Source organism: Notothenia coriiceps, unplaced genomic scaffold, assembly GCF_000735185.1.
Source record: "Notothenia coriiceps isolate Sejong01 unplaced genomic scaffold, NC01 NC01_scaffold00035916, whole genome shotgun sequence".
NCBI classification, from domain to species: Eukaryota; Metazoa; Chordata; class Actinopteri; order Perciformes; family Nototheniidae; genus Notothenia; species Notothenia coriiceps.
The window spans coordinates 11,414-27,489 of record NW_011368617.1 but is presented as its reverse complement, the minus strand read 5'-3'; the positions used below and the strand labels follow the sequence as shown (position 1 = coordinate 27,489).

The 16,076-nt window shown below is 38.2% G+C and overlaps 2 protein-coding genes across 2 annotated transcripts in view; one reads left to right on the top strand and one right to left on the bottom strand.

Moving 5' to 3' along the window:
* Positions 1-1,236: 1,236 nt before the first annotated feature.
* Positions 1,237-7,180, bottom strand: tsnaxip1 (translin-associated factor X interacting protein 1). Its single transcript, XM_010791832.1, has 7 exons — positions 7,079-7,180; positions 6,149-6,289; positions 5,941-6,034; positions 4,562-4,758; positions 3,945-4,086; positions 1,560-1,723; positions 1,237-1,448 (listed from the first exon to the last, which is right to left on the bottom strand). The coding sequence occupies exons 2-7, from the start codon at positions 6,263-6,265 to the stop codon at positions 1,302-1,304; spliced, it is 861 nt and encodes a 286-aa protein (XP_010790134.1). The 5' UTR covers positions 6,266-6,289; positions 7,079-7,180; the 3' UTR covers positions 1,237-1,301.
* A 1,413-nt stretch (positions 7,181-8,593) lies between these two features.
* The window catches only part of LOC104963264 (ran-binding protein 10-like), an 18,706-nt gene continuing 11,223 nt past the window's right edge, over positions 8,594-16,076 (top strand). The window contains exon 1 of the mRNA XM_010791831.1: positions 8,594-8,957. Coding sequence (XP_010790133.1) covers positions 8,759-8,957 — 199 coding nt within the window. The 5' untranslated portion in view covers positions 8,594-8,758. The remainder of the gene's footprint in view (positions 8,958-16,076) is intronic.

Genomic DNA, 16,076 nt, shown 5'->3' with positions numbered 1-16,076 from the left:
CCGTTCCCGGAAATGCATCCGTGGAGAAGCCGTGGAGGATGCATCAGTGTCTCCTCGGTTAGAGCTCCTCCAGACAGCCTCCTCGATGCTCGGTCCTCGAAGTGCATTTAGAGAAATGAGATGTCCTTCAAAATGGCGCGCTGAAATTCATTTCCGGGTCACTACCCGAGCACCGAGGAGTCGAGGAGTCGAGGAGGGGAAATTTGAGTGTTGAGAAACCTCTAGGGAGACACAGCTAGCTTGGCTCCATCCAAAGTTTTATAAATGAAATAAATATTTTTCAAAAACAGTTTAAAAATACAAGAACACTGAAAAAACTGAAACGTTGACTTTAATTATATGTATTATAACAAACAAACTTCACATAGCTGTATTAGGTTAGTTGAAAGCAATAATATTAAGTTGAACCTGATATTTTGTATTTGTACTTCATAGTATTGCTTTCAACTAACCTGATACAGTTATGGGACATCTGTTAACATAATATATTTAATTAAAGTCAATGATTCCGTTTTTTCAGTGTACAATCATAAGACATAATAATAATAATTCAAGACGGAGTTATGTAAAATGGGACCTTGATAAATCTGAAGCTTTAGATTAGGGGCCAAGTATTTGCATTATAAATTATGTACAAATCTAAAATATGAGAGTTTATATATTATACAGCTATGTTACAAGCTAAAAAAACAAAACACCTACCAATAATCAAAAATTAATCAAACCCTAACTACTAAATGGTTCCAAAAAATTGCTTTCATCAGTCCAAAGTTATATATGTTTAAAAATAAATCTTTGGTTCCCCTTTGGACAGAATCAGGCTGGAGTTGTTCCTTAAAGCTAACTGTCTTCGTTCATTAAGTGTAAACAAATGTTTTGGCTCTTTTGGGGTCTTTAGGGATTGCCAACTATTCTTTTGTTTTGTTTATCTATTTATTTATCCGTACAACTTGATAACAACGTTATGTGCTCTATTTTGATCTGGTATTAGACTGTAGTCCGGGGAAAAAAACAGTAAAGGAACAAAGCAAAGAAGAAACACTTCTTGAATGCAATTTACCATATATTCCTCAACAAAACAAGACAACACAATTGGTTCCAGTATCCTAATTATAAAGTTCTGTATGTGAATGTGGTCAACAGAAAATATCACTCCCAGGCTCACCCCCCCTCTCTGTAATGGCCAAAAAGTGATAACTGGTGAAAGCAATCGGCTATTTCAACTACCATCACCACCCCAGCTCCAGTGAACACAAATAATAAGTGCAAAATATTCAATGAAAACATAAAATACATAAACCTTACATGTGGCCCCTACAGGTACTATAAAGTACCTGCTGGGTGCAGAGCTCATTAGTCTTGTTCTGCATGCTGCCTTCTTTGTGGAGCTCCAGCAGGATGTCATGCTCTCTCTTCAGCTGATCAAAGTCACTCTGCAACATTTGCATCTGGACACAAAGAAAACAAGAACAAGGTGAAAACATTTGAAATCAAGCATTCTGTGCCCATGCGGGTGTGTAGTGTGTGTGTATAGTAAAATGTGTGTCTTTATGGGTTACCTTTGAGTAGTTCTGTTGGTGTGTTTGTTCCAGGGCGTCCCAGTTGCGCCTCGGCACCACGTCCCAGTACTCTGCCTTCATCCTGGTGAGCTCCTCCTGAGCTGTGGTCAGGTCTCTCCGGCACACCTTCAGAGAGAGCTGCAGCTGCACTGGGTCCCTAGCATCTGCTTCCACAATAGGATTTAAAATTCAGAACAAATATTCTTAACTTTTAAAATGTTATACTAAAGGTATTTGGTATATTTAGAAATTCCCAACATAAATGGTCAATAGGTTTTTTGGAATTTGCTTTCTTGCCAAGAGAAACAAAGAAAGGTTTGTATAGCTTTTAATAGTGAAATCTAAACATTTGTCATCGTCTTTTAAGGTACCTAAACAAAACATATCCAACTCTCAAAGCCTTTTATAACACTTCTTTATTTTACCAACTGTTCATATTAACTTTGATTGTAACATATTTTAATTCAAAAAGTGTAGTGCTCATTCAGTTCTTTCACTCTTATTTAAGGTTAGGGACAACTCCTCTGGTGTAAGACTCCCGGAGACAACAGACAAATAGATTGACAGATTGTTTAATTTCTAATATCTACATTTCTGGCTGATTTTGTAGATTTAGACACCACATTTTGGGAATTTAAGCCAATAACAATATGGTTTTTCTTATTGATTAATTTGTCTGATATTTCTTTGTTTAATCAGTTAATAATTTGGTCAGTCCAATGTCAAAAGATGGTTGCACATTATGTTTGTCACGTAACTAGGGTAACTACCGGAAGTAGGTGTACACCGCTCGGCGATTTGTAACGTTCCGGAAGTGTGACATAGGCCTATACATTACATCCCAAGGCCTAGGGACATGTCTTTTTTTGTGTGCGTCTAAAACCCAGACATATTTAGTTTTCAATTGCAAAGGACTAATGAAACAGGAAATAGTAGATTAGCAATAGGATAAGGATAGAAAACCTGCAACCAGAGAGATCTTAAAAGAAGAAATGAACTTCAAATTATTTTCCCAAATCATTTTTGTGATGTATCGATTATTTGAGTGGGAATCAATCAATCAATCAATCAATCCATGTTTATTTATATAGCCCAATATCACAAATGTTACATTTGTCTCAGTGGACTTCACAGTTTGTACAGAATATCAGTATGACAATACGACACCTTCTGTCCTTTGACCCTCACATCGTACAAGGAAAAACTTCTTTAATCCCACAGTTTAAAGGGGAACATGGGAGAAACCTCAGGGAGAGCAACAGAGGAGGGATCCCTCTCCCAGGACGGACAGACGTGCTATAGATGCCGTGTGTAAATCGAAGAGATAATACATTTTACAGCATAGGTAGAACAAATGTTTGGAAATGCATGTGTCTATAATAAGAAGATTAATCCACGAGGATGTCAACAATCCTGTGGGAGCCATCAGGGAAGTAGTATGGTGAGAGTCTGGCAGGACCGCAGAGACAGGTTCAGCCACGACTCGAAGTCCAGGACTCAAATCCAGAACTCAGGATAGAGGATCCAGGACACAGGACTAAGGATCCAGGACTCCGGATCCAGGACTCAGGATGCAGGATCCAGGACACATGATTCAGGAACCAGGAAACAGGAACGCAGAAACAGGATTAGCCTCGACTCAGGATCCCGACGTAGATAGACACCAAAAATTGATTTGGGGGAAGCTGGGTTATTTGGAACATGAGAGTACAAAGGTACAGACAGACAGAAGGAAGAAGTAAGGTGTCCCCCGACAGTCTAAGCCTATAGCAGCAAAACTAACGTGTCTACGTACATGCGCTCCCTTAGGATAGGCAGGGTGAGGGAAAAGAGTAGGAATTAAGATGTATGCGCCACATCTATACCATGAGCGCATTGCTCCTAAAAAGTGTTTCTGGCTACGACACCAATCAACAGTTGTGCGTCGACTCGGCAGGGATCAAGGCACGTATATGCCTCTCCCTGCTTCCACCGTCTACACACACAACCAAATGACATACCATCAGTAAGGAAAAAGAGTAAGAACTAAGATGTTTAGGTGAAGAGGCACAACGTGTCTATGTCAATGCACTCTTATTAGATTATTTTATCAACTATAAGCTTTATCAAAAAGGAAGGTCTTAAGCGCACTCTTAAAAACGGATAGGCTGTCTGCCGCCCGAACACAAACTGGAAGCTGATTCCACAAATGTGGAGCTTGATAAGAAAAGGCTCAGGCTCCCATTGTACTTTTAGAGACTCTAGGAACAACCAACAACCCTGCATTCTTGGAACGCAATGCCCTAGTAGGACAGTAGGGTATAATGAGTTCTTTAAGGTAAGATGGCGCCTGCCATCACATTATCATTATGTCAATAGAGTGGAATGGAATGGTTGCAGCTCCACCTGAGTTTCCATCTGCTGGATGTTCCTCCTCCACAGAGCCTCTTGTGAGGTCGTTGATCTGCCAGATCAGCAGCTGGCGGGCATCACGCTGCTCCCGGTACTGCAGATACTGAGCTGAGAGATCAGACTGCAGACGCTCCACCTGGGAAAGAGCAGAAGAAAGTGGAGTGACTGAGACAATGTCATGATAATAAACCACTGAACGCTTGTGTAAATTAAATAGCAGTCAACACTTATTTTTTTGACAAAGGGATCTCCGCATTTTGGCATAAATAGCTTTGACTTACATGTGTAAAAGGCTTTTATTTGATTTTACTTTATTTGCTTTAAATTCACATTATCATTATGTTAATAGAGTTGTCTATGTTGTAATTTTGTATTTAGTTTTTCTATACTGTCATCCATATTTGTACAAATTGTAAAGCCCCTTATCTAATGTGTTTTGCAGTTTTGAGCTATACAAATGACATTTGATTTGATTTAATTGACCAAGACAGCACATCAAACTAATATTGACGATACTATTTAGAGAAGGAATTGATGTGAAAATTTGTCCCACAAGTCCTTAAAAGGTCACATGAATAATGAATGGTCAGAACACCAGGTAAGTCATGTACCACTGCCTGTGTGGCTGTTTCCTTCTCCGTCATGGCCTCTATGACCCTCTGAAGTTGATGCTTCTCCGTTTTCAGAGCTCTGATCTCACACCGCTCCTCTTCCCAGCGAGCTTGGATCTTCCTCTCACACTCCTCTGTCACCAACCTCACATGGGAACGCAGCGGCTCCAGTTCTCTGATTTGATCCTGCTGATATGCTGAACAGATATCAAATGCAACAAATGATTTATCATGAAACAGAAGGGCTGGATACTTTTTTTAGATAAAAAAATGACTACATTATTGAGATTTTGAATAACTATCTGCGGAGATGTGATGGGCATTTGTTAATATTTTAAACATTTTAAAGGCTAAACGGATACACAAAATAAATAACTGATCGATTATTCAACAACAAAAATATATTAGAGCTACAGATCTGATTTCACATTTCCAACTGGTGCAGACATATTTGTAATCAACCTGCCAAATTAAAAGCACAACTTTACCTGAATGTGCGCTTAGCTAAGTTGTTATATTTTAGTCAACTTATTTGCAGCACAATATGCTTTATATTGCTTTATTTTTATGCAACTTTCACTGAACACGGAAAATATAGGATGTTTTATGCTCATTGTGGTGCAAAGTTGAATTTTGGGTTCCTACAAAAACCTGTTTACAGACTTGCTTCATATTCTGTCTGAATATACCTTTATTCACCCTCTTTCACAGTCACAGTTTGCTTTGATTGGCTTGTGAGAAAAAGATGGTGCACCTTAACAAATGTAGTTCTTAAGCTATGCCTGGAGATACTTAGATGGGAAGATATGATATATTTTAGACAGCCTACATGTATCATAGGAAATAAGAAACGTTTTTTAAATCCCATGTTTTCTGACAGAGGGAACCCACAGAAACAGTCTGGTTCGTCTTGTTTCACAGTTAATGGGTTGATAGGAACTCCAAATAAATAAATGTACATACACAAGCAGTGAAAGGGTACGTTGTTCATAGCATGTCCCCTTTCAATGTAGCTTAGGTGCACTTCATTATAAACTGTCTACAACTTTATAAAACAAATAAAGGGCATTTATTTAAGTCTGCGAACAATTATTTGTAGCCACTAACTATTTATTCCCATAGCCCTTCGGTCATTAACCCAGATTGCCACTTAAAAAATGCTGGCTAAAGTGGATGCAGCAGTTACAATATAAACCAAATCAACCAGCTCTGTCCTTGTGGAAATGCTATCTAATTCCCCAATAAGTAGTTTTCCTTTTTTCAAATAACAGATTCTTTGTTTCCTCGTTTATCAAAGGCTGCTGCTTTGTTCCTTTTATTCTATTGCACTAAAGGACACCATTCAGAAAAGTGCTATACTATGATGAGCAGATACTGACCTAAAGTGTTTTCATATTCCCTCTTGATGGCAGAAAGAAGGGGTTGGTAGGTTTTGAACTCTTTGATGAAACAACCAAAGGCATCTCGGTAGACCTGTGGTCAGATTAAGATAATGGGATTACTCTCCTGGACTAAATTGTGTGTACAGTATTTCCTCTGGTTTTAATGTAGCCAACCTTCCTAGTACAAAACAGCAAAACAAAGCACCTGTAGTCTCTGTTCCTGAAACTGAGGCTCAGACGAGCTGATCATCTGCAGCTCCTTGTGAACGTAGCTCTCCAGCTGCTTCAGGAGCTGAGGCTTCCTCCCTGGGCCGGCATACATGTAGCGGCTACCTGTCCAGCACAACTACATTTAACACACACAAACACACACACACAAATGCGCACAGCCGCACAAACACACACACACACACACACACACACACACACACACACACACACACACACACACACACACACACACACGCATGCACGCACGCATGCACAGCTTTAGTGAGTCAATCAAACTTTAAAATACTTGTTCTCCCCCCATTAATCATGTTACTTCTAAGCATATCCATACGTCTCATATCTTAATCTACAGTGTACCAATATGTATCCGTATTTTCTATAAAAAAGTGTCAATACTGGTCTAAAGTGTATTTATATTTGCTCTACTGTCAATAGTGTCTTTCTATATTAATACTGTCCATTTCTACCCCCTCTACAGTGTATTCAATATGTATGCTACATTTCAGTGTTTAATACCTATTTAAACTGTTCATAATATATAATATAGTTATATCTGTTATATTTATATACTTATATTATACAGATACATTACACTGCACTTTACTGGTTCCCTTGTACTTCTGGTTAAATTGCATAGTTGACTAATGGTTGATTGATTGACAAGGAAACCAATATGGACTATTTTTATATAATTAGTAAAGTAATACAAATATGTTAGAAAATGCTATTCTCTGCCTCTCTAATGAGGAGGTTTTTCAGATTTTTCTCTGTTTTATATCATAATAAAATGACTGTCTTTCGGTATTCGATAATCATAATTATATTTAATTGCAGTAGGTTTTTAATGAGGAAAAGGATTGATGGTTTGATTAAGCTGTTTGCTCCCTGCTTTATTTCTCGTTACCTTTCTCACAGCAGGTTGGACAGAAACAGCTCCAGCCTTTTCTTCTTGTCCTTCCTCTGATGTCTGGATAACGTCATGTTGTAGTCTCCGCTGGTCAAATGTCAGTCTATAATAGAAAACCACAGAGCTAAGCAATGGTGATGGAACTACATTTACCCAAGCACTTTAGTATACATTTTGAGATAATTGCACTTTATTTGAGTATATATATATATATATTTATTTTTTCTGCCACTGTATATTTCTACTACACTACTTTATTCACTTACACTTAGTTACTTTTGACCTTAATAACATGTTGTGTTATATACTACTTATCTACTCAGTAGTCCACAAGGTATCCAAACGTTTCCCTACATTGCAAAATAACAACATAAAAAGCTTTTATATGCATTTGTTAGTGATACAAATATAACTTTATAGTATTCAAAAACAAAACAACACTTTAAAAAAAAGCCGTTCAGCATCATAAGTACTTTTATTTTAATACTCTAAGTACAATTTGCTTATAACATTTGACTACTTTTACTTAGGTAACATTTTGAACTCATGAGCTTTACCTATAATGTAACTTACAATTATTAGAGGAAATATATATTAATATTATCCATATAAATAGTAGCCTTTAATATTGTTGCTGTGTAGGCCAATCTTTAAAATCACTTGCCTTTGTGTTTTTGACGGCGTTAAAGGTGGAAATGTAATATCTTTAAGTGGCAACATCTCTAGCGACTGTATGAAGTCTAAATAACTATTTTTAAAGTTTCTGTCCTTTTGAAATGTCTATATTTGGTCCGTTTAGCTAAGCTAGGGCCTTTAGCGCGAGGTTGGCTCAAGTATCACAGCTCACAACGTTGTAACAAGGTTTCCATGGTAACGACGACGGAGCACCCAGCAGGACCCACATAGTAGACCGCAGCGCGCCTGGCTGAATTTCAAACTGTGTAAAAATAAAGATTTTCCTCTTAAATAGAGACGAAACAAACACTTTCAAACCAAAGGAAACTGCAGCTTTCAAATATAAATGTGAGTCGTACAAACCATCAGTCCTGACTTGTTCCAATAGCATGCATGATTAAAACAGCCAAACCTACTTTGTAAATATCACACACAAACAACAATCTCCAATGTGTATAGGCCTAATACGTATTGTAATTTAGAGGTTATGGCATAGAATAATATAAAATCACCATGATTGAAAACAAACGTGTCTTTTAAAGTAGGCATATTTTGCAAACAATATAAACTTTGTTTTCGTTCTGGAAAGTGCTACCAATGCTATCCTCTAGTTCACAAATATATACACCTATGTTCCACTTTCTCAAACACACGTGCCACATAAGGATACAATTGGGGATTAAGAATTATATCATATAATGTTCTAAAAGCGGACTATATTTCCTAGCTCCCTGTCTCTGTGGAAGGTCTGAACCAGGATAACAGCAATGGGGCTGTGTAGTCATTTCTAGAGACAGTATCATACAAGAGAGCATGCAGCTAAACTACAGTACCCAGACGGCACTGCTCCAGCCTACAGTACACTCTGCTGCTTATCCGGGGATGTCACACCGCTGCTATTTTCTCCCCTCAGTCTCTCTCACTCAGCCTACAGCTCAAGCGGACTGACACGGGGCTTTGGATAGAAAGACACGAACAATAAGATACAAAACAGAGGCCAAAATGGCAGAGCTTGGAGCGGGAAGCCTGCCGTTAGGGGATCCTGCTTTTAATTACCAGGAACACGAGCTAAACGAGAGGCTGAAGCGGCTCTACCCGGCTGTGAACGAGGAAGAGACCCCTTTACCCCGATCCTGGAGCCCCAAGGATAAATACAGCTACATTGGGCTGTCACAGAACAACCTGCGGGTCCATTACAAAGGTTAGAGAGCTGGCTCAGCCCCGATGGCATGAACAAGTTGTGACAACAGCAGAGGGTCTCAAATCTGTCACTGTGTTGTTGCGGAGGGGGGTCTCTATCTCACTCACTCACTCTCACGCACACAGTATGCGATTATGTTGATTGTGTATGTGTGCGCAATCCTGGTAAATCTAGTCTGAGCTGCCTCTCCTGTCCCGTAACCTTGCTTTGTTTCACAAATGAGCAGAGGAATGTCCAAATGGGTGACAGTGAACTCGCTAACCCTGACAGTTGGTCTTATTACCACCACACTGAAATACACATTTCACCACACGACCCTCCTTTGTTTATATACCGTTTATGACGTTATTTGTTTGCAGTAAACTAACTGTCACTGACGTTTCTCATAGTTGTGCTGATGGGGGACATTGGCATCAGTAACGACGCATAGACCTTAGCTAACTAGTGGTATTTAACACACTGGAGTTAGCTAACAGCAAGCTATATGTTGAGCAAATACAGTAGTTAGCTTTGTGGCTAACCAGCTAACGTTAGCTCACCTCGCTGTTGTATTTAACTAAACAGTAGGATAAGCTGGCTACCAGCTATGGCTAAAAGATGGGCACGAGCCAAACTTGTTCTTAGCAAATTACAATGTAGCTAGTATTGATGGGTAATGCTGCATTTGTTAAGCTTTTGTCAACAGCAAGCACCAAAATAGAATAAAAATGGCATTGTTGTGTTTCTCGCGTGATTTCATTGTCAGTGTTCTAGCAGTGTTTTCCAGAATTCGTAAATAATTTTTTCCAGACTGGAAGCAACCGGTTCATGTGCCTTGAGCTCAACAACGTTCTCATGTCCAACCTCCAGCTCGTTTCCAACAGCTGCTGTGAGGAGGAGGCCTCTGCGCATTGCATTAGGCCAAATGTGCCGATGTTGTAATAAATCCTTGGTATCGGTTCATTTTGACATTTTTACTATAACAGACACTTTACTAGGCAGACGATGCAGGCAATCACTTAGTCGGATGGCTACAAACCGTCAGTATGGACTGTCAGGCCTGTTAACTGGATCCTTCTATATATCCAACATCAAAACAAAGTGACTCTTTGTGATGCCCCTCTTCTCAGTCTTTTCCCTGCTTTGCTATTTTACATCAGGCGACATCAGGGCATTCCCTACCCAGTAGCAGGGAAGCTACCCCTGCATTTCAAGCTGTGAAAGCTCCACAGAGGCATTGCAAGGCCACTTTTGGGCCCTGTTGCCTGTTTACATCAGTGAAACATGCAGAGGATGAGAGGATGCAGACAGGCTGTGTAACCCATTTTGCAAAGCTTATTTGTTTGGCTCGTAATGGCCCTGCTGTTTGTGAAAAGCATGGAAGACCTCTTATTTGGTAAAAACCAAGACTCTCAGGCAAAGAGCCAAATATAACCCACCGATTATTTGATGCATAATGGATCAGTCCCTGCTGTTGATATTAAGTTGAATCCAAGCCTACATTCTGTCAGTGGTGTAGCTTGCATATTTTTTGTGAATGCTGTTGCTCCATGTGCATTTCTGTTAAAAAAGGAGATCCTAACATTCTGTCTACAGTGATTGACTTGTCACAGCTGTGGCACAGTGATGTATGTCTGAAGATGTATGTCATGTTTGAGTTTTCTATGTAGGGCATGTAGTCTTTATGTCTATAAAAGGTGCACAGATTTAGTGACACTGCACAATTGTTCAGGGATTATATATAAATAGGTATATTCTGGAGTGAGCAGGATATTTATTTTCCTCCTGGTCGTTCTAGCTCTTGCTCTGTTCCTTCACCCTTGTGGTTTGAATGCTATTTTGACCAGTGTGCCAATTTTCTCTGTTTAATGCCACACAGTGTCTACCTAGTCCTGCTGTGCATGACACATTTATCCACACAGTCTCAAGTTCAACCGATAGATACATAAACAAACACATTGATTTAGTGCCTATCCATACACTAATAATTAAATGATTGATTATTTTTTATCTTACAAAGACTTCAGTATTCCATGCTGGATTTTTTTTTTGGCTTTATACTGATATTGTAAACATTTCATTATTATTTTAAAGGACTTAAAGGCACAATACGTGGAAAGAAATATGTACATATATATATATATATATATATACACCTAAAGTACTGTAGCATAGTTTTGTCTTTACTTCTTGTTATTGTAAATTAATACACAGCTAATTACAAATATTATTGCTAGCATTCAATCCTTCTTTAAGTTCCTCAAGTATAATTATTAATTAAGATGTTTAAGTACTTTAGGAGAATGAAAAACCTACTATTTTATGAATATGCTGTTTACTGTCAGCTATGGAAAAGTACTCGGGTCTTTTACTGAAGTAAAAGTACACACCATATGTTTTTAAATACTCTGTTACAAGTAAATGTCCTACATACAAAATCTTACTTATGTAAAAGTACAAAAGTATTATCATCCAAATTTACTTAAACTACTTGTTATGGAAAATGGCCCATCATATATCATACATGACTGCAATATGATTATGCATGTGTTCATCACGGCTGGTAAAGCTGGAGCTAGTCTTACCTTCTCTATATACTGTAATGCTCCTGGATATTTTAACCAATCATTATATGACAATGTTTATTCATTAATGGTTTTTATTTTATTTTATTATCTAATAATCTGTATCTGTAAAGTAACTAGTAACTAAGGCTGTACAATAAGTGTAGAGCAGTAAAAGTACTATTTTGTCTTCTAAAATGTAGTGGAGTAAAAGTGTAAAGTAGCATAATTTGAAAATACTCAAGGAAAGTACAAGTCTCTCAAAATGGTGCTGAATTTCAGTGCTTGAGTAAATGTTCTTTAATAGTAAGCATAAAGTTATCCATCATTAAATACTATATAAATACATAATTCAATATTTTTCTATACAGCACTTTTCAAATAAAGCCTTGTTGTTCACAGAAAAGCAGTAAGGGACCTTAAATGCTTCTTTAACAACTTATTCTCCCTGTTCTCTGGTCAATCTTTCTGTTAGTACATTAAATATCTGATTCATTTGTGCCTGACTGAATCATATTGTTAAAACAGTTATTGTGAATGACTATCATTAGGCTGAAGTGTCATTAAAACAACACTTTTTGGGACATTCACTTTCTAAGCTAGCTACTGCGTCTTGCTTTGCAGAGAGACTGGAAACAGAAAAACCGCTTCAATCAGTAAAAAAGACACTTTGTGGTTTAACAGGGGTTTATGTTGCCTTGGCCTGACACAGTAACTTCCTGAAGTCTCTGCTGGTTGCCTGCATACCAAGCAAGAACATGCTAATGCTGCTGTTTCCATTCTTTCAAGATAGATACGTTAGCCACCACAACAACACCTAGCTAGGTTGCAACACCAATGAGAGATAGGGCGACTACCAAGGAAAACGCTTAGTGTTGGTTGAATTTTTTTAACTTGGCAAGATAAGCACGACTTGGGGTTTGACCATGGAGACCAGAGGAAACATAAAGGGAAATATTTAAAAAATGTTCTAGTCTGAATTCCCTGAGAACAACAACATGAGACAGAATTGGTCTTCGGACAAAGTCAACGTTTTGAATCTAGTCTAGGCAAAAATATAGTTTAGCTAACCTTACCAAACATGTCATGTTGGTTGACTGTTTCATCTAGTTTAGGCTAGCAACCTTCGTTATATTTCCTGATTCCCAGAGCTCATGTTTTATTGCCAATGTTCAAATGTGTGTTGACGCATTCAGTATGACGTTCATTCACTCACATTCATGCATTTTGTGATGTACAAGGACGCTACGCATGCACCTTTGTTAACATTGGCAGATGATGACATTTGTGTCACACTGACTCTTGAGCCGATGCCAGTGTAGAAAGTATGATACTTGTTAGCCTGTGAACTGCTTTAATTAACAATCAATGCTCTGGCATACTGTATCCTACCTGGCCAGCAGGAAATGGATGACAGACTAGCTGGTAAACATAGGATAGGAACATGTTGCAGCTAAAGAGCCAGATATTTCCATCACCCCAAAAAATAGCTAAGGTGAGAAATGACTTAAACTGTAACATTGAATTTGCTGTTTCCGCTCAATATGGTAATAGAAAAATGGTCTGCTATCACATTTGCCATACAACCTTTTAGGTCATTATTTGCAAATGTTGAGATTACAACTTGTTGCACTTTCCTTATTTGGCCAAATATCAATTAACCATCCTTTTTTTACTTCTGCATTCGTGGAAGCGCTATTAATGCACTAGGGGATTATTCACTTTCTGACATTTACCATGAGATGCTGACCCTCCACTTCACACTCGGAGGCAAACCCCCACCGAGTGATCTAGGTCACAGACTGACGAAGAACAGAACTTCATCATCAGGGAAAAATCTGAAATGCAATCCTGAGGTCAACGAGGAACTCTGGACATCCTCCAATCGTTGGCTGGGCCTTAAAATGATGTCCTTGAAAATCAGAAACAGAATGACATAGCACAATGGAGTGATCAATTGAGGAAGTGTTGACAAAGTGACAAGGATGAAGACAAAGCTTATGGTCCAGTTACACAAGGACCTAATGGCTCGAGGTAACTGACCCATAGCTGACCTTCAGGACACCTTGAATTAGTCCAAGTTCATTGAACACACTGTTACTTTCTCACTGAGGGAAAAGAAAGACAGAAAGGCACTACAGCTTCAATAAGAAGTCTTAGCTGTGTGCTCATCAAAGTTGTGGCTTACGTAGTTTTTGCATGCTACTGTGGTGAATAACTGGAACAGGTCTTGGACCACTGTATTTAGCTCAGGTAGCATATTAAGTTTCAATGGCTCATGTCATTGTTCAACATTGTCACCTAAACTTCCTGTCCAAACTTCGTACTTATCACCGTAAAGAGGGTTATGATTTAAGTTTGATTTGTTGGTTTGTTGGTTTGTTTGTCTATTTGTCGGCAGTATTACCAGAACACTACTGAACTGGTTTTCATGAAACTTAGTGGAATAACAAAGCTTCTATTTCGGAGACAATCTAATCAAGGGATCGGCACAAGCATTGTTTTTCACTTATAAAAACGCTCTCCAAGTGCCATTCTTTTTTATTTATGTTTAAATTGTGTAACAGTACTAACATTTGGTTGATAATTCTTCAAGACACTTTTTTTTTTTTACAGTTTTAAAAGGACCCACGACAAAGGCTTGTGTTAAGGCTTAAGTTTGTTTGATATTGAATGTGAATACTATATGGTAAATCCACATACACTATTACTTTATGGAGGGCATTAGTAGTTCAGCAGTGGGTTGTATATTAATCTCGGAATGGATGGCTCAATCCTGTTCCACTTGTCCCAGCATCCTAGCTGAGCCCCGATAGCTCCCAGGAAGGAGGCCAGCACCTTGAATATTAACTCCAACACCATCAGTGATAAATAAATGCAGTTCATTTCAGTTTAACTACAGATTTTAAAGGCGGCAAAAGTTGTTTTGCTGCAATAACATTCAAAAGGGTTAAGGAAATATAAATAAATCACAGTTTGTAAACGCCCATGTGTCGATGTTCCATGGATGTGAAGGGTTTTTAAAGAGTAATTCCAGTTTCTTATGTTCACAGTCTTGGCCTTTGATATCTTTTTGAAACAAAAATATTTCTTTGTAAGTTAAATGTTGACTATATTTACATGCCACCAGTGTGACTTATTTGAGTCTGTGTTTCCAGAGGCGGCACACATAAACCAACCAGTAAAAAAAAATTCTTGTGAGCTTAAAGCAATATCAGCTTTATATTTGATCAACTTTTTTCATATTGCAAGCAGTCATGTTGTTGTAATAAAATACAGTGCTCAGTTTTACTTTTATCTTTCAAGTTTTCAGAGGTTAGGAAAATATTTTAAAGAAAAAGGTCTTGGCCTTAAGCTTAGCCTGAAGCTGAATTCATGCAATGTGTACTGAATGATAAGAACATGAAAAAGAAAAACCCTCTCATATCCAGACTTGAGAACCTTAGACAGATTGTAATCTCAAATGCTAGCCCTGCAGTTTTACCATTGAAATTACTTGATTATCTATTTTTGCTATGTTTAGTATTTGTACTTGTTAACATAATAAATCAGACACAAACAAACTGTGCATGTCTTCTTAAATCTGCTGATGTGTTAATTTCAGATTGTGTTTAGATGCAACTGTTATGGAGGCATTGCAGCCATTTTGCTATTGGTCGGTTGACACTTTTCAGTAAGTGTGAGATATAGCAGCTGTTAGAAATGACCAATATCAGCAACAATGACAGGAAAGTTGAACAAAAAACAGCTTAACTTTAAATCGTCTTTTGAGGCCCTTGCAGGCGAGCTAAAGGGATCATTTTGACAGCAATGGATTTTTTTGAATTCTATACTTTGCTCGTCACTTCAGGCCACCTTACTTAACAGAAATCAGCTTTGGAACGATTTTAAGTGCACTTCCAAACAAGGCATCGAAACGTTGGTGGTACCGATGGATATGTTGGACCTCTTCGTTTCATACTATACAGGACTGTCTCAGAAAATTAGAATATTGTGATAAAGTTCTTTATTTTCTGTAATGCAATTAAAAAAACAAAAATGTCATACATTCTGGATTCATTACAAATCAACTGAAATATTGCAAGCCTTTTATTATTTTAATATTGCTGATTATGGCATACAGCTTAAGAAAACTCAAATATCCTATCTCTAAATATTAGAATATCATGAAAAAGTATACTAGTAGGGTGTTCAACGAATCACTTGAATCGTCTAATTAACTCGAAACACCTGCAAGGGTTTCCTGAGCCTTGAAAAACACTCAGCTTGGTTCAGTAAACTAAATCACAAGTATGGGGAAGACTGCTGATCTGACTGCTGTCCAGAGGACCGTCATTGACACCCTCCATCAGGAGGGTAAGACACAAAAAGAAATTTCTCAAAGAGCAAGCTGTTCACAGAGTGCAGTTTCAAAGCACATCCACAAAAAGTCTGTTGGAAGGGGGAAATGTGGCAGGAAACGCTGCACAACCAAGAGAGATGACCGCAGCCTTAACAGCATTGTGAAGAAGAGTCGCTTCCAGAATTTGGGGGAGCTTCAAAGACAGTGGACTGAAGCTGGAGTCCAGGTATCAAA